The sequence below is a fragment of the Podarcis cretensis genome (assembly GCF_951804945.1).
Source record: "Podarcis cretensis genome assembly, chromosome: 8".
Lineage (NCBI taxonomy): Eukaryota > Metazoa > Chordata > Lepidosauria > Squamata > Lacertidae > Podarcis > Podarcis cretensis.
In genome coordinates this window covers 37,440,109-37,464,001 of record NC_137177.1, presented here as the reverse complement: position 1 = coordinate 37,464,001, position 23,893 = coordinate 37,440,109, and the positions used below count along the sequence as shown (strand labels likewise).

The 23,893-nt window shown below is 41.3% G+C and overlaps 1 protein-coding gene across 2 annotated transcripts in view; it reads right to left on the bottom strand.

Annotated features, from left to right (window-relative positions):
• NUP93 (nucleoporin 93) overlaps positions 1-23,893 on the bottom strand; it is a 71,482-nt gene that overhangs the window by 39,790 nt on the left and 7,799 nt on the right. The window contains exons 2-3 of one of the 2 annotated variants that reach the window (XM_079988383.1): positions 21,790-21,997; positions 20,529-20,646 (exon numbers count right to left, since the gene is read on the bottom strand). In XM_079988383.1, the coding sequence (XP_079844509.1) occupies positions 20,529-20,646; positions 21,790-21,968 (297 nt within the window). In that variant the 5' untranslated portion in view covers positions 21,969-21,997. Of the gene's footprint in view, positions 1-1,883; positions 2,121-20,528; positions 20,647-21,789; positions 21,998-23,893 lie in introns of those variants that run through there. The other variant, XM_079988384.1, reaches the window with a different exon arrangement.

The window sequence follows — 23,893 nt, the reverse complement described above, 5'->3', positions numbered from 1 at the left end:
TTAATTTCATTTCTGTTAAAACATTTGGCCTTATAAAAATGGTACATAATTAAAAATGGATATAGTTCCTAAACACGTTATACAAATTAAATGTGTATAGAAATTTGATGTATGAAACATTATTTAACACAATCTACAAAACTTATTTAATAATAACCATGTATTTTATCAATTCCTGCTATAATACGTGATTTATGTCCATTAATTATTGTAGGCTTGATGAAGAAACAATGCTTCTACAATACATTCCCCATTTTAAACTTTTTCACACTTATGACCATGAGACCAATGTGGTAAAGACACACAGAAGACAAAAGGTTTCCATTTTCCCTCATTCAACAGTATGCATATCCACACCCTCATTTTTTTAAATAAAAAATAAAATGCATACTCTTTTCTATAGAATGTATGTGATATGTTAAAAAGACATGAAAGCTAAACATTTTAATCACAAACACAAAAGACAACTGCAACCCAAAAACACCCAGAGCATGGTTTTAAAAGAAGCAAGCTGGACCTAGGGATTCTAGATGGGGATTTAGGTGTCTCCCCCTCCCACCTCCCCATACGTTGATTTACAGAGCTCATATTTGAACTCTGGTTCCCACCCTCTTCAGACAAAGGAAAATAATTTGCTATAAGACAGTGCAAAACTGCAAGAATAACTGAGGCATCTCCCACTTAGGGACAGTGGCAAGCTCCATCTTTGCATGAACATCTCATTGTCTCTCTTCTCTCATTCATCCATATATATATATATATATATATATACACACACACACACATATGGGATTGCCAGGCTGTCTCTGTAGCAATGCTCCCTTTTAAACCAGGCTTAACACACAACTGTTTGGTCAAAGAATGTTGCCACACAGCAACATCTGTGTGCCAAGCTAGTTGTCGCATTTCTCATGGAACAAGGAAAAGGGACCAGGCAACCGTCCAGTCTACACCTTAATGATTTTAAAGTACAACCTCTAAACTGGTTGGATGAATCCTTAACTGCCTGTACCACATCAAAAGATATATAAAATAGAAACCTTTCTTTAGCTTAGCTTCCCCAATGAAGGTAGAATACTATGTTACAGACAAAACCAAATCAGCCACTCCACAGAAATATGTGCGCTCTCTCTCTCCGTTGTTTTACATGGCTAAGAAATTCTAAGTTCAGAGTACTGACTCATGCCCAAAACCTAACAAGGTAAAAAGTGACTGACTATCAATTATACTTAATTCAAACCACTTTCAGTGGGGGAGAGAATATACTTCAGAACCAGGAAATAAATAATAACTCCTTATTTATTGACACCCTCCCTTAAAATTAGGGCTTCATCTATATATTTCACAACTGAATTTCTAAGAATATAAAGCAAGCGTCTATACAAACTGGAACATATACAGATTTCCACCAGTTATATCATAAATCCAATTTACAGATATTTCTCTTTGAAAAATCTACCACCCAAGGATGGTAATATCTTCAATGAAATCAGCAGGCTACACCTTAAAAACGTAGCATTCCTGACTTTTGCCTACATTTTAAGAAAATAAGCAGCAAAGGATTCTAAGGAGGTGAATAAATGGATATATTTTAAAAGCAGACAACAGACGCCCCTCCCTTACAACTGTTTCAAAGGGAGAAGGGGAATTAACAGAAGCAAAAATCCAATATTTTATTTTAAAATTATCACAGTTATTTTTCTAAATTAACTCCCAATTTCTACATATTTAAAAATAATCCACATTTGTATCTTTCATTACTACAGAAAAGAAACTGTTCAAGATTGAGTTCTTTGTGTTTTAAATATACATGCATTTAAACAAACAAACAACGTGTAAAATGCATTCCTATTTGTGGGCTACAGAACTGAGAAGTTACAAACCTTGTCGGGGTGAGTTGCAATACTTTAAATGCCTGGCATTTGGTTCCAGGCACCTCAAATCTTCCTGTATCAGAGCTCACAGTTTTTCTTCTCAAGGGTGGGAAACCCCCTGCAAGCTCTGCTATGGCTGAGACAGTGAAGAGTCCAGCAAGACAATGAGAAAGCAGCTGTTCCCACAGTGGAACACCACTGCCAGCAAAGCAGCGGTGGCATTTGCTCAGGGCTGTCCTTCACCAAGGATAGGCAGCACTGGTGTGAAACCAGTTACTGAAGGGAGCGTTTATAGGTTACAGAAGGATACTTTATTGTTAATGGAATGTACCATGTAAGATTTAAGAGCGGGGAGGAGAGAAGGGAAGGAAAAGATGAGATGCAAGCAGTGAAAGATTTAACAAGGGTTTATTTTTCCCACCCCCACCCCCAAGCCACTGTAATTACTCCAATGTGAATTTTTGATGACTTCCGACATCTTGCATGGTTAATAACCGTTTCAGCTGTCATGTTTGGTTAATGTGGAAAATGCATTTCCTGCACTGGAGGTGCAGGGCTGTGGCTACACATTGCAACACCAGCTTGTAAAGCTATTCTCTTCACAAGCCGCCATGAATTTGCACAAAACACGAGGCTGCAATAAGGGACAGCCAGATCATCATTATTATATAGAAATGTGATTCTGCCATCTTAAGACTCACAGAAGACTCTGGAACAATGTCTGCATTCTTATTTACACACTGATGGCTGGCGGACTGATTGGCACCTTTGTTCACTAAAATATGTTGCTTGCATTCTTGACGAGGTTAGATCTGGGTGCTACTGGGGTTCACTAAGAAGCCAAATAATATACACTGTCTGAGATGTACCTATGTATGTATTTTCTAATTCACACACTCACATGCCTTGCAGTCACACGTAGTGCACAAATCCATACGCGATATAATAACATTATTATTCTGCAGCGTGTATTTAACCTCAAACTAGTGATTGTGGCTGGCTACAAAAGGGAGAAAATATGCCATGCAGAAAAAGGTTTCAAAAGCCAAACAAATGTTTCAGCAAGCGATAAGGCTGGGCGTGGTATGTTTAACATATGTCGGTCATCGTCGGCATAGGAAATGCTATACGGCAGCAGCTACACAATTAAAATCAGGAACGTGGGGGATGCAACAAAACCAAGATTAAAGCATGCTGAAAGAGCCAGTCACCCCACAATTTAAGGCAGGCCAGCCTTTCCTGAGAGTCAGGTGATGGTGCCATCATTACAGTGCAGAAATCCAGAGAAGAATCGAGAAGTGGGTGTTTCCTCCTCCTCTCCATCTTGCCTCACCCAACCCTCATCATAAAGAAAAATAAAGAGCATTAACAGACGCAATTGCAAATGCGCAGGGTACAAGGCCACGATAAAGCATTTTACAAAGCACAGCTAATGGCCCAGAGCCCTCCATTAATGCACATGATATTCTTTATCAATGCAGCTAGTGAACTTCATAAGCTGAACTAAAGGGTTTTTAAAAAATAAAAAAATACAGCTGTACATTAAAATTGCATTCAATGGTGTATCAATTGTGCCAAACCACTACAAACTGGCAATACCTGATAAAACATTTTCTTTGTTTATTGGATTTAAATTCTGCCCCATCCACATTGGTTTAGGGAACGTACTTTATGAAATACAACAGTAAACCATAAAAGATCACAAAACAATACCCCAAACCATAGACATTTTAAAGATATACTCCTAATGTAGCCCTCACATATGTTCACCCACAGAAAACATTTCTATGTGGTTTTGAATTTGTTCAACATACTGTATTGCATATTTAATGAGGGCTCTATCAGATGAAGAAAATCAAGTCTGAGATAGGCAGGGTCCAAAACCATTTTGGGCTTTGTGGGTCAAAGCTAGCATCTCAAATTGTGCCCTATTAATGAAATGAAGTTAGTGTGGATGGGAGAAATAATCCACCAGGGAGCAATTGCCATTGGAAGGTAGGTGTTAAGAGTCCTAAAGATTTGTTCTTTTTCCACAATCATACTCTGTAAGAAAAGAATAAATTATAGTATAGTTCAGCAGGAAGAATGGCAAACTTGGATAACCAAGTTCAAATTCCAGCTAGGTTGCAGGCTTGTGGTTTCGAGTGACCGATTCCCTCTCAGTTGCAGTTTTGTAGATGTGAGTGTGTGCTTGAAGGAAAGGGGGAGAAATAGAATAACATACTATCACCTAAGCACACACAGAGAGAGAATGATAGAGGAGAGAGAGAGAGAGAGAGCGCGCACACACAAGCCAGAGACCAATTTAAAATCTGACTTTCAGACTGAGTGTCTGGCTTCCACTTTGGAACTGAATTATGAGATATTGGGGTGGGCTGCAACAACTGGCAAGGCTTCATGAGTGGCAAACAGTAGAAAAAGCCTTGTGAAGTTAAGTGAAATATAGAATTATAAATGTTATGTTTCCTGGTTGCCATAAAGTTACAATATGTGCTTAGTAATTCGGGCATTTCAATGTCAAAGGCCAAGTAGGGACTGCCTGTCTGAGACTGGTTCTCAGGCTACACAAGCATCCAAGTGGTCTCTTCATTGCTGCACTTTTGTCCTTTGAAATTAGCAACACCTGAGTGCTGGCTCACTTTGCTGCGACAAGGAATAATCCTAGGGGAGCAGTTCCTTTATCACTGCAAGAAGCCAAACCCTCCTTGTTTCAGATCAAACAGATGCTGTACTCAGAAGCTGGAACCTTGTACCAGCAGTCTCAGGGGTGAGAGTTGGGTATCTCTTACACAGAGATTCTCAAAGAGGAATCCAACTAGAAGCCATTTCAGGAAAAGCTGTCTAGTTTCAGGTGAAACAGAGACAGGAAGAAGACCATCTCCTTTAAAAAGATCTAACTCAAGTGTTTATCTTTTTTATTCTAAGGGGTTCAGTTAGCGCACAAGTCTTCTACAATGGCAAATGTTTTTGCAATTCATACGCAGGACTGCAGATATCCTGAACAAAAGAGGGGTGATCTAGTTTCTGTATGCAATAAACACAACACCAAATTCTGTAACCAAATCCACTATGCAAACAAAGCAAATCCGTATTTTCTGCATAATTTATTCTGATTTTTCTCAAGGCCACCCACAAGACTGCTGGGGCCAGGAATAGAAAAGGAGAGGAGACCATGGGTCAGGTGCACAGGGTACTCTGGGCAGATGGGAAGTGGAGATGGAAAAGAGGCCCCTATGAAGAAGCACATAGACTAAAATTAAATGAACTCCATGGGATGAGCACTGCCTATTAGAGGCAGAGCACATGATTTGAATGCAGAAGGTCCCAAGTTCAAACCCTGGCCAATCCAGTTAAAAGATTTCATATATCAGGGCCAGGAATTTCCTCCTCCTGGGACCTTGGAGAGCCACTACCAATCAGAATAAACAGCAAACAACTTGACAGACCAACTGTTATTTCTATATGAAACCACTGGGAGAGATCATCAGGGAGACAGGGCTGAGTGTTCACCAGTATGCAGATGATACCCAACTCTACCTTTCATTTAAATCACAACTAGTGAAGACAGTGAACATCCTGTGTGAGGGTCTGGATGCAGTTGGAGGTTGGATCGAGGTTGAATCTCAACAAGATAGAAGTACTGTTTCTGAGGGACAGGGGTCAGGCAGGTCTGGGGGACTTCCTGGTCCTGAATGGGGTAACTGTACCCCTAAAGAACCAAGTTCACAGTCTTGGGGTCTTTCTAGACTCTCAGCTGTCCATGGTGGTGCAGGTCAATACACTCTACATGGGGTTACCTTTGAAGGTGACTCAGAAACTACAATCAACCCAGAATGTGACCACCAGACTGATGACTGGGAGCAGCCACCAGAGACCATATAACACCAGTCCTAAAAGATCTACATTGTTTCCCAGTGCATTTCTGAGTACAATTCAAAGTGTTGGTGTTGACCTTCAAAGCACCAAACAGCTTCAGCCCTGTATACCTGAAGGAGCATCCCCACCCCCATCGTTCAGCCCAGGCACTAAGGTCCAGTTCTGAGGGCCTTCCGGCGGTTCCCTCATTGTGAGAAGAAGGTACCGGGAACCAAGCAGAAGGCCTTCTTGGGAGTGGTGCCCACCTTGTGGAATGCCCTCCCATCTAAGAGATAACAATTATACAACTTTCTATAGATAACTGAAGGCATAGAGCTTGGTTTCATCATCATCATCATCATCATCATCATTTATTTATTTATTTATATCCCACCCTTCCCAGCCAAAGCCGGGCTCAGAGCAGCTAACAACAGTAAAAATAAGCTGTGAAAACATTCCCACTATACAAGTGGGTATTCCAACCATGATATCCTGGCTGTGAGTCCTGGAAGACCTGCTCCCTTTTTCTTGCAGGCCTTTTCCGTTCTAGCCTGGGTGAGGCCCTGACTGACTCCAGCTACAAAAGCGCCGAAGGCCATGTTTGCAGACTCAGGTGACTGAGCTTCCACAGCTGCCACCTGCCATGAATCACCACTGGCAGTAACAGCAGTAGGTATGTTCTATGCTTAATATTTTATTCTCTTGCTAATTATATTTTAAATGTGCATTATATATTTGACTTTGTTTAGTAATGTTTTCTTTTGAAATAAATATTTTTTTGTTAACTTTGCTGCGTTAAATATGCATTCTGGAACTGACTTCTTTTGCAATGTTTTATTTTGAAATTTTTCAGGTAATATTGATTTGAATGTATACTTTATATTTGACTTTCTTCTGCAGTGTTTTATTTTGGATTGTTTTTATTTGATGTTTTAGGGTAGGTTGTAGTGCTTTCTTAAAAATATAAACTAGTAGAGAAATGAAATGAATAATAAATAATTAATAAAACGAAGAGCTTCTTATGGTGTCCCAACCTAGATTCAGACATCATGCTTCTTTACCTGCTTGTGCAAATGGGGCCACAAAGTGAAAATATTTGAGCTATGAACACTAGCTTGCAACATATTTACAATATGGCTTACGAAACTTGCTTTATATATTAGCATTATTATGTACAAACACGGCTACTATAAAACACAACACATCTCAGGACAAGCAACTGTAAATACAATCAGAGTGGTACATTCAAATGAATGAATGATGTATGGTCAAGCAGACTGAAACAAAAATAATGTTGTGAGATAGAAATTTTTATGCACTTGGTTTGCAGGGTTGTCCCAATCCTTAATCTAGCAGGCAGCAGAAAAACCAAACCAAACCAAAAAATCTCAAGCAGCCACCAGCACTGATGCCTGAAGCCAGACTTTCCTGGCAAAGCTTAGCCCACTGCTGCATAAACAGAATAGAGCATTTCCCCTTTGAATTTGGCAGAAGTTACAAGGGATAATGATCAGGTCTAAAGGCGATGACAGTTCTGCAAACCACTGCCTTGCAAGCGTGTGGCGCAGTGGACTGCAGTGTAGATATGTCCTATACAGCAGAGAGTGATACCCTTCCCGCAACGGTCTGGGAGGGAAGGTGAGGAGTTTCCTCCTTTAAGTGGCAGTAAAGATTGGCACTCAGATGGGCTGTGCTGATTCTGCCATGAAAATCCCACTCACCAATTAATGGTGTCTTTTGCCCGGCTGAATGGAGAGCTCGCTCACAATTCAGCAGCCTGACAGAATGCTGGCTTTTATACACACACAAGGAAAAAGCAGGAATCGGTTTTAATTAGGAGTTTTTTAACAAACAACCTAGGGTATTAATTGTGCTCTTGCCATCAAGTGATAATTGAGATGTAATCAAACAAAGAGTAACAAGTGTCCATTATCCAAAGGACTGCGTTGTTGAAGGTTTGGTCTAAGAGGAATTTGTTGGCCTGTTTGTATGGGGAGGGGTTTTCTTCCCAAATAAAGAAGAGGGGTGAATATTCAAAACTTTTTCAGCCTCTGCACAGACAAAGAAAAACAAGAATCATTTTAAGAACATCAACTCAATGTTAAGGTGGTTGGCTTGACAAAGTGCAACTTTGATGGCTTTGAAAGGGCCAAGGAGGACTAAGGGCTTGATCCCAGGCTCTGTTGCACATGAGGCACAGCAGGGGTCAAGGGCTCTGGCTCCTTCTCCCATGCAAGCAGGCAGATCCACCCCTACCTCTTTCCCAGCTGAAGAAGTTGCTGCTTCTTTTATTTGAGGGAGGGGAAATTTCCTTGTGCCACAGAGGCTCAGAGCCGGCAAAAGGTGAAACAGGCAAAGTGGTGCTCGTCTGATTCCAGAAGGAAGCAAGGTAGGATAGAGCTGGTCTGCTCAGCTTTCCTTGCACAGGATGCTGCAGTAGAAGTCTCTGCTTGTGTTGCAACAGCTACAGGAGTGCGTACGATCAAGCAGCAAGTCTTATGTTTTGCACTGCGTATTAATCCTTCTGCAAATCATGTACAAAGACAAACACACAACTCTGGGTTTTTAATTCAGAACCCTGACCTGGCCAACATCTTTCCACCAGGCAACTGCAAGAGCAGAGGCAAGCCAAACTGAAATCCCTCATATTACAAGGCACTGCCCTGTAGAAGTCAAACGAAAGCTACATTAAAATGGCTCTCAGTCAGACTGTTTAAACTGAATACAAGGCTTTTGCCATGGTAAACCAATGCTTTTTTAGCTCCCCCTCTCCCTCTCATTCACACACATATACCACTTTTGAGTTAACAGCATTTTTATTATCAACATCCTGTCTAGGATCAGAATCTCCAGAGATGTGAAATTCCCAAGATGCCCATCACCAAAGCATATAAGCAGCAGGCCAACTGCTTCTGTTAGCCTAATCTTGGGGTCTTTAATAATGTCAAAAAGAACCCATAACACCTGCACTTAAGGTGGGAAATCTGTGGCCCTCCAGATATTTAGATTACAACTCCCCTTTTCCCTGCCCACTGGACATCCTGGCTAAGGCTGATAGGAGTTGTAGTCCAACAATATTGAGAGAGCCACAGGGTCCCCACCACTGCTTTGAGCAAACATTTAGATATATTGGGTTGAAAATACTAAACCCCAAACCAACCTAATCCTCCCCATGCCTCCAATGTTTAGCTATGCTATCCCTTTCACATGGGCAACAAAGTGCCTTGCACACGGTCCCAGTTTTTAGTTCCAAGCCCCTTAAAAGGTACATCAACTGTCTGGTTTAATAAAGTCTCTTGAGTTCTCTTCCTAGAAAAAGAGAATGGATATACCACCACCCTCCAATTGTAGGACAAGTCAGCACAAATGAATATTACTCCACTTTAATATGAATTTAAATGACTGCACTGACCTTTAGACAGCTAATTTGATCTTGCTGGCCTTAAAACAAAATCTTAGCAGCTGCATTCAGAGGACTGGTTAAAGTTTGTAACCGTTTTTCAGATCCTTCCCCCACCTCCCTTCTGCTTTTAAAAGTCAGCTTTACCAAATCTAATAATTATAGGCAGCTGCAAGCGCATCTCACTGGCAGCCTGATTAACAAAGGGAAGCAGAGAGGAGAGCCTGACAAATGGGGTTAGAAAGAACTGCCTTGGTGCTGACCACAAATTACTTGCCAGGTAGAGCCAGCAAGAAAGCAGCAGGAGTCATTATGGGTGTGGGTAGGTATGTACACCCCCCCCCCACGGAACGGACAGGCACCCACCTTTCCATTTTACTGACTCATAGCAAGAGCTTGGTAATTAATGGTCTTAATCCACTACTAGAGATTGAGAAAAATCTCTTCAATACAGTCCAACAATGCATTCACTTCAGTGGAAATAAAGCTTCAAGCTACCAGTAATTGTAATCCTTCTGCACTAACCATGCAGAAAGCAATTAAATCCAGCTATTTCTCTTTCTCTTAGGGCCATTTCACCCCACAAATGGTCCCAAGAAAGGGCTGCTCCAAATTATTGAAATTTATTTATTTATTAATTAATTATTGAAATTATTTATACCCTACATTATAGAATGTAGGCCTGGAGGATAAATTTGGTTTAATTCACACTTCCCAAAACAATACATAAACTAAAACACAGCTGTCTTTTGAAATGCATCCTTCTAAGAATCTTACAATACAATTCTCCAATCAAACACTGTTCATGCAAAAAGGTGCATATTGGGGGGAATTGTTAAAATCCATACCTTGGTGGGTACATTACATTGTTGCAAAACTTCATGAAGATTTTTTTTTTAATTACAAAGTGATGCAGAAAGGTGGTGAACGGAACCTAAGACTGTAAAATGGAAAAAGGATACACAACAAAATCAATAGATTTGTCTGTCTATAGCAGAATGTGAATGCACCTGGTGAGTACATTGAGAAATGGTGTAAAATAGTTTTCCCCATACCCCACCCAGGAAAAAACAGCCGTTTTTTCTCATGGCTTCAACGTTTCTGGAAATTTTACATCTATAGTTTCCAAAATATTAACTGAAGTGAGTTTCAGCACTCTCAGAGCTTAGACCAACATCTCACACCACCTTTTGTTCTCAGATGCAAAGGCAACACTTTAGGTGCTAAGTACTTGTACAAATATACTGCTTAAGTGACTACTGTAGGCAATGAAAGGAAGACCTTTCATTGCCTACAGACAGCCACCCAATCTTAAACAACTCCTAACCCACAATAATACTACAACCAGACCTAACACGGACACTGGCACCAGAGCCTGCAATAAACCCAGATGCCAACTTTGCTGCCACATACACCCGGACAACACCATTACTGGCCCCAACAACATCACACATACCATCTCGGGACTATTTAATTGCTCATCGTCTAACATTGTGTATGCAATCAAATGCCAACAGTGTCCTTCAGCTCTCTATATTGGACAAACAGGCCAGACCTTACGCCAAAGAATAAACGGACATAAATCAGACATCAGGAATCACAAGACAGAGAAACCAGTAGGAGAACACTTCAATCTCCCAGGACATTCTATACAAGATCTCAAAGTAGCTGTTTTACTACAAAGGAATTTCAGAAATAGACTGGAAAGAGAAGCTGCTGAATTGCAACTTATCACCAAACTTAAAACCATGGAGAGTCCTGGTCTGAACAAAGACCTTGGATTCTTATCTCATTATACATGACAAAGCCATTTTTCACCTTCTCACCCCTTGCTTTTTCCTGTAAGACCTATTGCAGTCGTTAAGAGTCGTCAACAGGCTCATCACAGCTATCTGCCAATCACCCATTCCCACCACCCTTCTGAGTAATACCCCTCCCCACCTTCTCACTATATAGAAGGGTCTGGAAACTTCTGTTTCAGTGTATCTGAAGAAGTGTGCATGCACACGAAAGCTCATACCAAGAACTAACTTAGTTGGTCTTTAAGGTGCTACTGGAAGGAATTTTTTTATTTTGTTTTGACTATGGCAGACCAACACGGCTACCTATCTGTAAGTGACTACTGTTCCTTTTTCAATTGAGGAGGATGGGGACCTAGGCATCATCCATGTGACCTCCTAGGTGCCCCACCAGGTCTAGGTTCCACCACTTGACTATCAAGATCTCCAGTGTAATGATGGCACATGGCACCAGAACCTAAATCATTTCAGTGGATTGGGGCCTGGTACAAGCCATGTGCACCCTGGGATATATTCTCCTCCTCCCTGTTACCTGACCCCAGCTCTGACCCTTTTGTCTCTATGAAATCCTACGTGGCATGAACACAGGGATCCTGGCTTTAATTGCAGCAGAACAACCAGGAAATAACATTGACAATGATCCTGAACTGGAGAACGGTCATGCCAAAACTAGATTTAGATCACTCAAGCCTGGCCCTGGAACTGTATGACTCATAGTTGGCATTTATTTTTTCCATGCTAACCACTACATCCATGATGAAAATGTGAAAACTACCCGCTTAGAAACCTATGATTCACAACAGATATGGCCTGCACCAATTCATATAAAGGGGAGGGGGAGAGGGTTACGCCCAAGGGTTAAGACAGAATGCCCACCTCTGTAATAGAAAATGTTTTTAATTAGAAAAAGGGTTTAAAGAATGCAATCAAATTCTTGCCCTTTCAGGTCTACCGAGACACCTATTAATTCACCCTCCTGCAGATAGTTTATTATCTCTTGCAGCAGCAAGTAACTAAAGAAGTAGAGCAGAGTGACCCAAATTGGCATTGTAATTATTTAAGCCTATAAATAGTCATTGTCACTGCATAAATTAAAATGCTATATGGTAATGCCCTCTTTCTGGCTGTGCTGAAGTATGTTGGCACATAATATGATACAATATGATCAATAGAGCAATTCAAATATGCAGACCTTATTAATCACACCTGCTTAGTAGCTGAAAAACCATGTGTTTACATGCCTTTTTTGTTAGCGTAAATACTGACTGCAATATATATAAAATTTTCTAATGTTCATACAAAATCAGCCTTGAACTACCCAATGTAACAAAGTATTCTATATCCTATACGTATTGAAACAACAAAATGAGAGCATTCTAGCTTACACATTGTGAGAGATTACCTAATTTTTATTTTTATTATCATTGCTTATTATTATTTATTATTTGCTTTTCATCCACCCTTCCTCCCAAGAGAGACTGGGACAGCAGACAACAAAGCAATACAAGCAATACAAGCATTTAAAAACAAACCAGATGCCTCACAACTAACTAATAATGTCAAAGATGCCAGAAACAATGTCTTTCAATTACCCAGTACTGGCAAGGCAGCACACAACAGTGGTGTCACCACCAACAGGGCCTCCACTGCCAATCATAAAGCCCAAGATTGTTGATACTGAAAATATGCCAACGTCACTCAAGAGTAGTGGGGAAGATAGGCCAAGACATTGCTGTTCTGGATTTCACTTTGCCCACAAGATCACCAGCACCTCCTCATCAGGGACAGCTTAAACATTACCAACATAAGATCACTCCCACTTGAGCCAGCAAGTCTTGCCTATATTGCGTTCTATGGGGTTGTCACTAGGCACCATGGATGAACTCTGATCTGGACCTGCTGGCTGAAAACATCTGCAAAAATCCAGAGTGATGCTCCACACAGAAAGCAAGGGAATATTTTTTTTAACCACTATAAGGCAAAATACTTCCATATTTATTTCAGAGAAGAAATCAAAGTGCTGTTTCCGATCATATCATCACCAATAATACCCAAACCACCACCAATTCAAGAAGCTGAATAATTCAGGCTTCTTACAAAAAATATATATCATTTATTTGTTTACATATTTACTGCACCCAAATGAACAATGCTACTTCTAAAGGTAATCCCAAGATGTGATGTGACCAGACTGAAATGATAGTACAATATAATACACAAAACATAATGACGTTCATGTCTTTTCTATGCTATGCTTTTTTAAATAAGACAAACCTGAGTAATGTGCATTAAAGAGCCATCCTTCCTAGTATTGGCAAGATAATAAATATTAAAACAAAAGAAACTGCAGGCTTCATGTGCTTTTAAAATTAAACTCACATTAGTACTCTAAGGACAGATGGCCAATGTGCATTATAAACTGCAGAACTGCAACCTATCCTGGCCCAAAGCCAAAAGCTTAATGGACGTTCCAAGGCACCAAGCAAGGAAATAGTTCTGTATTAATGTCTACAAATAAGTCAACAATCAATGCTTCAATATTACCGTAAATATGTGATACACCCTTTGAAACTCACTCTCCAGTAAAAGCCTAACCTCAGCTGTAAGCACAACAGCTGAAATCTTAAGGTAGGAATGAAACCCAATTTGTTATCACAGCTATCAGAACAGATTTACCTTCCTGGCCCATGCAGTATTTTAGTACTGCAGAGTAATTTTTTATCCTATATCCTGTGGTCACCCTAAGGTATAAAATTTTATAAAATGCAGCACTTTAAACTGTAAATAAAAAAGGCAGATCAGCAGATAGACAAAAAAAAGAGAGAGACAAACTGCTTAGGTATTTAGTTCAACCTTTACCATTCTGCTGCCCTGCAAATGTATTGCACTACAACTCTCATCAGCCCGTCAACTATTAGTGAAGGCTGATTGAGGTTCAAACACAGCCCTGAGAGCATCTGGTACTTTCATCAGTCCTACAACCTCCTCCAATTAAGATAGTACGGAAATCTGCAGATAAAACATGGAGCTGTGGGTTGTAGCCAGCTACATTCTACTCAGAGTAGATCCACTGAAATTAGGAGGCCTAACTTAACCATGTCTAGTAATTTCAACAGGGCTACTCTTAGTAAAACCTCTCTTTTTTCCAGGGGAGCAGTACAAAAACATTTTGCCACCCCAGCTGTTATGGTGTCTGGCAAACTGCAAGCCCAGATGGGACGCTGCTTGCACAAGATATGTGGTTGTGTTGCAACATCATGCCTCACACCCAAAGAGTGTTCACTAACAATTCCTCGTTATCCTGGGGAAAAGTGATAAGGGGGTGCCACAGGGTTCTGTCCTGGGCCTGTTGTTGTTCAGCATCTTTATAAACCACTTGGATAAAGGTATTGAGGGGATGCACATCAAATTGGCAGGTGACATGAAACTGGGAGGGGTAGCTAATGCTGCATAATACAGAATTGGGATTCACTATGACCTTAACAGATTGGAGAACTGAGCCCAAACTAACAAAATGAATTTTAATAGGGACAAATGTAATGCTCTGCATTTAGGTAGGAAGAACCAGCAGCACAAATATAATGGGGACATTTAGCTTGCCAGTAGTACAAGTAGAAATGGTTTAGGGGTCTTAGTAGACCCTCAAGCTCAGCATGAGTCAATAGTGTGATGAAGCAGCAAAAAAGTGAATGCTACTCTAGGTTGCATCAACAGAAGTCTAGTGTCCAGATCAAGGGAAGTAAAGTACGGCAATGGGGAGTAATTACTCATTTATGTGTACAATGGGCACAGTGGCATAGTTTGGAGCTTAGCCAAAAGGAGGAGACTGGATGCTCTTGCTTCTGTTACAAACTAACCATTGTTTCATGTTATATCCAAACTTGGCCACAATGTATTTAGCTTTATCTACATTTTACAAGGGATGCGGGTGATGCAGTGGTAGAAACCACTGAGCCTCTTAGGCTTGCTGATCAGAAGGTTGGTGGTTCAAATCCCCGTGACGGGGTGAGCTCCTGTTGCTCGGTCCCAGCTCCTGCCAACCTAGCAGTTCGAAAGCACGCCAAAATGTGCAAGTAGATAAATAGGTACTGCTTTGGCAGGAAGGTAAACGGTGTTTCCGTGTGCTGCTCTGGTTTTGGTGTTCTGTTGCGCCAGAAGCGACTTAGTCATGCTGGCCACATGACCCAGAAAAACTGTCTGCGGACAAATGTCGGCTCCCTCGGCTTGTAAAGCGAGATAAGCGCCACAACCCCAGAGTCATCTGTGACTGGACTTAACTGTCAGGGGCATTTACCTTTTAAAAATTTATTTTTTTACAAAAACATGCCAACTTCATAAACCATTTTCTACCCAAGTCAAAATGAATACAGCCATGCAACATTTCGTAAAAGGAATTAGGAAAAGAGATGTCTCATCTGTTTCTGAAATGATAAAGCATTTGCTCTGACAGAGCATTCTTTAACCCACTGAGGTCTAGTAAGTAGTAATCTCATGATTATTTTACAGCATATGATGGACTCTAAAGAGCTGTTGCTGCAGAATGTTGAACATCTTCAGCTTAGAACTTATAAATTAGAAACAAATGCAACCGGCACTCATGTAGTATTCCTTCTGGTGCTGATACTCTGGAGCAGACTCTTCAGTCAGCATTGAAGGTATGAGGTTTCAGCCCTTAAGATTTATCCATTTGTTTCTGGTGACATAGAGCAGAACACAAGCATGCAAACAAGCAAACAAACAAACAAACTACTGTCCAGCATATTCTGATTGCCACCAAATGGAAAGCTCTTATTCTTTGCAGAGGTTTCGGCACAACAAAACCCAGTACACTTCTCCAACAGCTTTCGGAAACAACAGGCTACGTTCTGAACCAAGAATACCAAATGAAATATTCACAAAGTGCATTAGCGCACTAGAGCCTACATTTCGGACAGGCATGGAATCCAGGCACAATCCAGCACTTCAGAGACCACTAAAGCCTGGCTGCATTTCAACAGTATTGGGGTGGGCAGAGTCTTCACAAAGAAGGAACACTTTCACTCTTGCTCAGCTCATCCCTGTTGCTCAGCCAATAAGGATTGCAGATATATGAGGCAACGAGAGACAGCATGGGACACACCTGCCATCTTCCCACTTTCTTCTGATTTTATTAGACCACTGGTAACTCTAATGCAGGGCTGTGGAGTCTTTTTCAGCCCAAGGGCAGCATTAGCTTCTGAGTATTCTTCTTAAGTGGGGCACATGCCTGTTGCGGGTGGGGCCAGAGACAAAAGTAGCACAGCAACAAATGCAAAACAAATGCACATGCTATCTTTACACAATAGGTAGTTTTACACACACTCCTGCAGTTTCTTTTGTTTTAATATTTCTTTACTGTAAATACAGCAGCACTCTTTGATGCCCTAACTCAATCAACTGGCATGTCTGCTAACCCTGGGACCAAATAAGAGTGGCATTTAAATAAGATCTGGCTAATGCATTAATACACACACCAGTTTGGACCAAACAAACCGAACAAATCTGCCTTTGAATGAATCTGTCTGAACATTCAAGAGTTGAAAATTTAATTTATCCCTTGAATGATTCAGTAAGTCAATAAGCAAACTAAGCAAACAGTGTTGCTGTGTTTTAAGCAAAAGAGCAATATTCCGGTGGACCATATTTTTTAGGATGCACTGTCAATTCTTGCAAGGGAGAATTGTTGCTGAAAGTCCAAACCTCAACCCCTATATTTCCAGACCACCACCCTCCCCACATAGAGCAAAGACTAAACCAAGAGTATGTCCTGCTGTGTTCATTGGACTGATGATCATTTGAAATAGCCCAATGGTTGCCATGAAGTCCATGAACTCCTGAGCTAGATCTGAGGCATCCCCACTGTGGATGCTGAAGTCACCCTAAAAGACAGTTCTTGTTTCCTCTAACATCACACCCAATTCAACCTTGGCCAGCACAGTCAGGGAGGCTGATTAGCAGTAGGGTGGGCGGTAACAACTACAGCATCCCTAGCCAGTCTCTTTGGCCCAACAACAGAGGCAAGCTTGAATACATGGGCAACCAGAGTGGAGTCAAAGTTAGCCCACCCACCTCCCACACCCAGGTCTCAGTAATGCACTAAGCCAACCTCCTCATCCACAACAGAATTGTGGATCAGCACGGTTCTGTTATGGACTGACCTGGCATTCAGAAGTAGAACCACTAGACTGTTGGGGACAGTGGCAAAGCATCCATTGTTACCAGCAAGAGGATATCAGGCACAAGCACCTATCACAAGGTGAAGGGCTGCGAACCTGGCTTCAGAAAGGCAGCATGAGGGCTCTGGCAATGCCCCTGTCACATTCTCAAAGCCTAAGTACTTGCTAAGCTTTGGGAAGGAGGCACAAGGGTTCCAGAGTCCTTGTGCTTCCTTCCCAATGTTGGCTAATCTCACAATCACATTTTTTGCACAGGTCTGGGAGGGGAGGAGGAACAAATAAATGGAGAGTTGGTTCCTTCCTTCCTTCCTTCCCCACCCACCTGTGAAAAGCTGTGACTGCATAAGTAAAGTAAGCTACCTATACTCGATATGATTTTTTAAAAAGGTACTTTTTGAACAGCTAAAAAGTAGAATGGATTCCTTGCAGATTTAACCACAGGGAAATAACCCAAAGCGTACAGCTCAGTATAACAGATTTTGCATAATGCCATTAAGCCTGTCATCTTACTGGCAATTCTGAAGCCAAAGATTTAAAAGCTGAAGAGATTGCGGATTCACCGTAACACTAAAGGAGCCCCAGTAAACATCACTGTGCCTATTATTACAAATGCATTTCATATTTATGGGATGTGTCATCCTTAATTCCAGGCAGATTAAGTGGGAATTGCACTGAGCACAGACTAATACCTGAAATGTAGAAGTGATGTCAATACAAAATCAAATGAAATATTGCATGAGAGAAAACAGCTGCTTGAGAACAGGGCCTCTTTGTTCTGCACTTTGGGCTGCTTTTCCCACACTAGTTCTGAGGTATGCATCTTAGGTGTTTTAAAAGTACAGTTAAAGCATAATGTGCGAAGGCAATAGGCATGAGTTTGCACACACACCCCCCTTAGGCTATGTTAGAATATAATGTTATAACTAGGGTTTAGTGTGATGAGGTGGAGCCATAGCCAGTCTTGGACTTATGCATTCCCTCTTCTTCCTCTGGCACAACCACATGCTTCTGCTTTCATTTTCAATTAACTGCTGTCATATGACCCCCCAAACTGTGGTTAATTTTCACTAGGATTTGCTGAAATAAGAAAATCTCGTTAAGCACGGTTTGAAGTTGATGTGTTTCAACAAACCATAGCTAAGTTTAACCATAGTCTATCCAGTTTGAACCATCACAACCACCTGTGGTTAACCGAAAATGAAAATTAAAGCTTCTAACCTCCTCCTGTACCCACAACCAGAGGAAGACAGAGGAGGATGTAAGCCCAAGATCACTGTGACTTACATTCACTGGGAGGTAGGACCAGCTGCAGCTTTCTCCCAAGTCTTCAACTGGTGGAAAGAGTCGATCACTCTTTATGATGTGAAAAGGCAATTAGGCTTCTTCCTCACCTTATGATGACATGCCTTTCAACAAACCCAACATCCAACCATTTTCTGTCATGGTGGAAGAATAAATTTAGGTGTATGGAATTTCTCTGAAGGCCTGGTCCTAATTTAATTACAACATCTGATTGCAAGTGGTCCTCTAGCTACTGCTCAGATTTAAGATTGTTGGGGTACGTCAGCGATTTAAACAAGACCAGAAAACAACAAAAATAGATCAAAAGAATAGAATTTTATTTGTAAGGAAATTTATTCCCTAACAAAGGGTAAAGGTTAAGCAGTTACAGATCAACACTAAGCAAGCTGATGTGCCTTCCTGATTGATGGGACCCCACTCCAATCATGGAATGAAAATCCTATTTTGATCAAAACCTACTAAATTCTTGGTCAGCTCCTCCTCCATGATCTACACAAACCATGACATAAGCTTCGGTATCTGATTGGTTAGGGCCTTCAAATGGATTTAGTATTCTCATTTTAGTAATAAGGGCTCAGGCTCAGGTTGTTTGTTGCTGAAGCAACACCAGAACTTTGTGTTCCTCTAGCACAGCCTGAATCCTGCCTTTCCTCAGAGCAGTGCAACAGGAAGGAAGCCATGTGTTCTCCCTTAAGGACTCTCCTGTTTTTTTTAACCATATTGGGAGGGTCCAAAGGAACCCCAGTGGTTCACTGGATGTTGCACCCCATGAGCTCAAGAGTAACCTATGAAGGCATGCATACCTTCAGTGCTACACTGTCTGCCTTCAAAATGGATATGAAAATGAAGTCCCTCCAAAATACAAAGACTCATCCACCCAAGAAAAAACTCACCCCACTCTCAAGTGACAGGAATCTACTACAAGATTCCTCATCAATTACTCTAATGGGAGCCATTTCCGAAACTACCCTCTTTTTCTTTTTCAGCCATCTAAGTTTATTACTGCTAAATAATTCACATAATTAACCAAGATGCAATTTGGCATTCCTCTCCCCAATCAACAGTAAAAAAATATGGTTTAAGAAACAAGTTCAGATCAGCAAGACACTCAATTGATTAACAGAAGAGGGCAGGGAGGCTGATGGGCTAAGACCTTGGGCCAAATAATACTACTAAGCCATTCAAAGCATAAATTTTATAGACATCCATTCCGGCTAAAGCCTTGATTGAAAGGAAAACAGAAGTTTACAAGGATGTAGTAGCTGAAGTTCTGTCTGCCTTTATTTGAAAGTCTGGAATCCTAATGAATCTGCCAGTGCCACCCACTACAACACAATGGGGTGGGGTGGTGGGGAGATGAAGAGGCAGCTGATTCAGTAAAGAAAGGAATAATGTTGAAAAGAGGACAGATTGTACTTACACTTCAAATTCAGTACAAGAAAACCCAAATTCTGTACTGAAAATAGATTGTGCATCAGTATTATCTACAATCACTTGAAGCTGCTCACCAGAGATTCAGATAAGAGTCTCCCCACTCCCCAGCCTTACCTGGGGAATCTGGGGGCTGAACCTGAGACCTTACGCGCACAAAGCATGAGCTCTACCACTGAGCTACAGCTCTTTCCCTAAAGAGAAAACAGATGCAACAAGGGAGGCAAACACAGAATTCTGCCTTCTGGAATTGGTGGCTTTTTGCAAAGATGGGTCTTGAATGCAGCACATAGTTCATGCTGATGAAATCACAGCAACTTCAGGGAGGTTTACGCAATCTATGTGCAGAATCATTTTTCCAACCTGACTGTCTCATACTAAAACTTTTGATCCTAATATTTAAAGCATGAATATTTGAAACATGTAGATATTGAAGGTAGAATTTGTCATCGGTGAAGGAGGGGAGGTAAGAAAAGAACTCTGGGAAATTCACAATTAACTTCATAGAACATATCCCTGCTGATAGGAAAATGTGGGGAAACTATCCTAGTACTTAAAAGTGTTGCAATCAGTGCAGCTCAAACACTTGCTTCCCCCAAAAGCTGGCAGTAACCCATTACTGTTCACTGCTGATTCTGATACTGTTCACACTTCATTACACAAAGACCCTTACCTGTATATCTGTGTCCTTTACAGGCTCTAGAGGCTCAAATGTTGTTACAGCACTAAGACTCTCCAACCGCTGGGAGATGTGGGAGATGTCAAGACCTCTGGACCCAAGGAGAACTGATCTATAAGAGACATGAAAAGGCAGGGGGATGAGACTACAAATACTTTCACAATGACAGAGCGGGATCCAGAAGGACTCCAAAATTATGCACTTGATCCTTCAGGGAGAGTAGCAACGCCATCCAGGGCAGGCAACTTACTGACTTCCAGACACACTCACAGAGCCTCCATCTTCCCAGGATTCAGACTCAGTTTATTAGTCTTCACCCAGCCCACCACTGCATCCAGACACTGGTTCAAGGCCTTTTCAGCCACTCCCAGTTCAGATGTTACAAAGAAACAGAGCTGGGTATCATTGGTGTACTGATGAGACTTTGCTCAAAAGCTCCTGGGGAAGAGATTCATTTCCTTCAAGGACACAAATCACTCCATGTATTTAATTGCTGGAGCAGCTTTGTATTTGTATCTGTATCTGCAAAGCCTACAAGCTGTATGTATTTATCAACATCCAAAACTGCATCACTGAAGCTTTATTTTCCGCAGAAGTAAGCTAGTTTGGACCTTAAACTGCCTCTGTGTGGTGATTGGAACTGGGGGCAACTTCCACTACATGGGCATCTCACCTCAGACTCCCAACACTGATGACCACTCCCAACAACTTCATGTAAGTGTTAAATGGCATCAGAGACAATATAGTGCTCTGCAGCACCAGTAGATCAAAAGCAAAGGGCTGAGAAGCAATAATCCAGTGCTACATTTTGCCCCTAGAGAAAAAACTGGACCCACTGTGAAACTGTGCCCCTGATACCCATCTCTTGTAGACAGTCCAGGAGGATACCACTGTCAATAGGATTTACTAAGAGAAACAGGTTCACAATCTCCCCTCTCAATAGAGGTCATCCACCAGGGTAATCAAGGAAGATTCATTCCTGAACCCAGGTTGGAATGGGTACAGATAATAATCCACCCTTACTCCCCAAATGGTGTCTAGGACAGTCCACAATAAAATTACATAAAAGCAATTTAAAAATACATCATAACACATTCCACAGAGAATATAAAAAGAATGAACTACAGTGCAACCCTAAGCATATCGCTCAGAATTCAGTCCCAAGGGGTTTATTGGGGTTTACTCCCTAGTTAGGTCTGCTGCTATAAGCATCTTACCAACAAGACCAAAAGCTTCAAGCAAACCAGGAACTTACGCCTTGACATCTGCCGTCTCCTGGGAAGTGCGGGTCAGTGTCCGGGAGCGCAGGCGCTCTCCTGCTTGCTGGATCTCTTGGAGGTTGCGTTCGACATGAGGAAGCTCAGCGATGCCCTCTGTTTCTGCTGCAAGCTGCTCTGCCTGCTGCAGGAGCTCCCCAAACCCTTCCCCATCCATTTGGGAGGCTGCTCACTGCGTGGACTGACCTGAGGGAAATGGGTATGAAAAGTCACATCAGAAAGAATGGAATGTACAATCATGACAACCTGAAAAGGCTACTGACAACAATGTCAGCCTCCAATTAACCTGTGTGAAAAAATAATAGACTGAAGCTTGCTGTGGTCAGTTTTATGGATAAAAGCAAAATATTTGCCAGTCCATCACCTACACATCACTTGAGCATAAAGAGGTAAAGACTGTAAAATTTCTAGTGACTGTCATTAAAAGAAAGGTCTCAGTGATGGTCTCAGAGTTTTAAATTGTATAATTTTTAATTTGATTCAGCATTTTATGGGCTTGTAATGGCTGGTGGCTTATAGAAATTTCTATCTATCACTGGAGAGGTGGTATGGTAAGCTCATCGCACAAAAGGCATTGTTACTCAACTCCAACAAAGGGTTAACTGCAAGGATAGCTTAGCATCCATACTACAATAAATGTACAGAACAGGGGTAGCATAGGTAAGTCTTTCTTACCAAACTTGTCATGACTTGTTTTTTCCATGTAAAAATGATATCTGAATGTAAGCTTATTAAAGCCTTCACTTATCATCTTAGGTAACTTTAAGAGGAACTAGAAAAAATGATGGCTGATAAGGCTATCAATGTCATGATGGCTGTATTCTACTTCCAGACCTGGAAGAAGAGTAGCATGGGAACAACAGCAGGAGAGCACTAGAACCCTCCTGTACAGCTTGTGGGCTTTTCAAAGGGCCAGATAAAGGCCTCATTTGGGTCCCCAGGCCTGTGCTAAAGCAAGAAAGGGAGAGCCAGGAACCAACACTGCTCTACCACAGAGGCTTAGTTGCACAGCTATGTCACCTGAAAGACCTGGAAGCAATGGACGCCAGGGCCATTGCCATAAGTGACACAGGCTGACTGCCACAGACCACAAAGATAACTATGAGCTGTGAGCCAAGCAGTCTCTGCTTCTAAATTTAAGCTCTGATCACTGGCTCACAAAGTGGCCTCAGACAAGCCCTAGTCCAGATATATTATGGGGATATTGATTATGATTTTTATTATCTTAATACATGCCTATCTTACAGGGCTGTTATAAGGATGAGTCAGCTAAACATGAAGTTAGAATTTTTTGAATTAAATGTTATATAAGTTATTTGTATTATTATGACCAAAAGGCCCTGAAGCATCAGTGATACTCCCCTTTCCTTGAAAGCTCCTCAACTTCAAGTCTCTGAAATTTATGTTTGTTGACAATTTATATTCTGCTTAGTGACAATTGTCTCTAAGCTGTGTACAGCAAGTTTAACAAATAAAATAGAAACCAACTCAGATAAAAACTAACAGATAAATAGAAATACCATGTGGTCTTTCAAATGAGCTAGTCTTAAAACAAATTACAGGAGTGGGATCTGGTCATTCAATTTAAGCTTTGATCCCAAGTGGGTGCTTTGCACTTTCTTCTATATATTTCAAGCGTGAGGTCCAGGGAAAAGCTAGAAATCTAGAAAATATTGCTGTAGAGAAGGGCTGTGCTTTGGGCCCTGCTTCTGAAGTTTCAGACCTCCTATAGAAGCTAGCTCAGTGTTGTAGCTGAAACCCTTGCAGATTTCAGAGGAAAGACTTACCAGCAGCAGCTGGCAGGAATCTGATATCCTAATCACAGTTATCTTCCAGAAAACCCACAAGGGGCTCCCATCCGACATTAACACTTTTCACATGTATTCCCGCGTAGGAGTCATTTCAAAGAACTCTCAGGGAGGAATAAGTTATGCCAAAACAGGCTGCAATCTGTTAAGTGCTTTAAAAGCCAGAATTTATAAAGCTTGATTTTCACTGTGCCAACCCCACTCCATAGTCTTACTTTTCACTTCTGTTTGCATTGATCTGCCTGTGGTAGTTTATTTCTCTTCTTATGTGAAG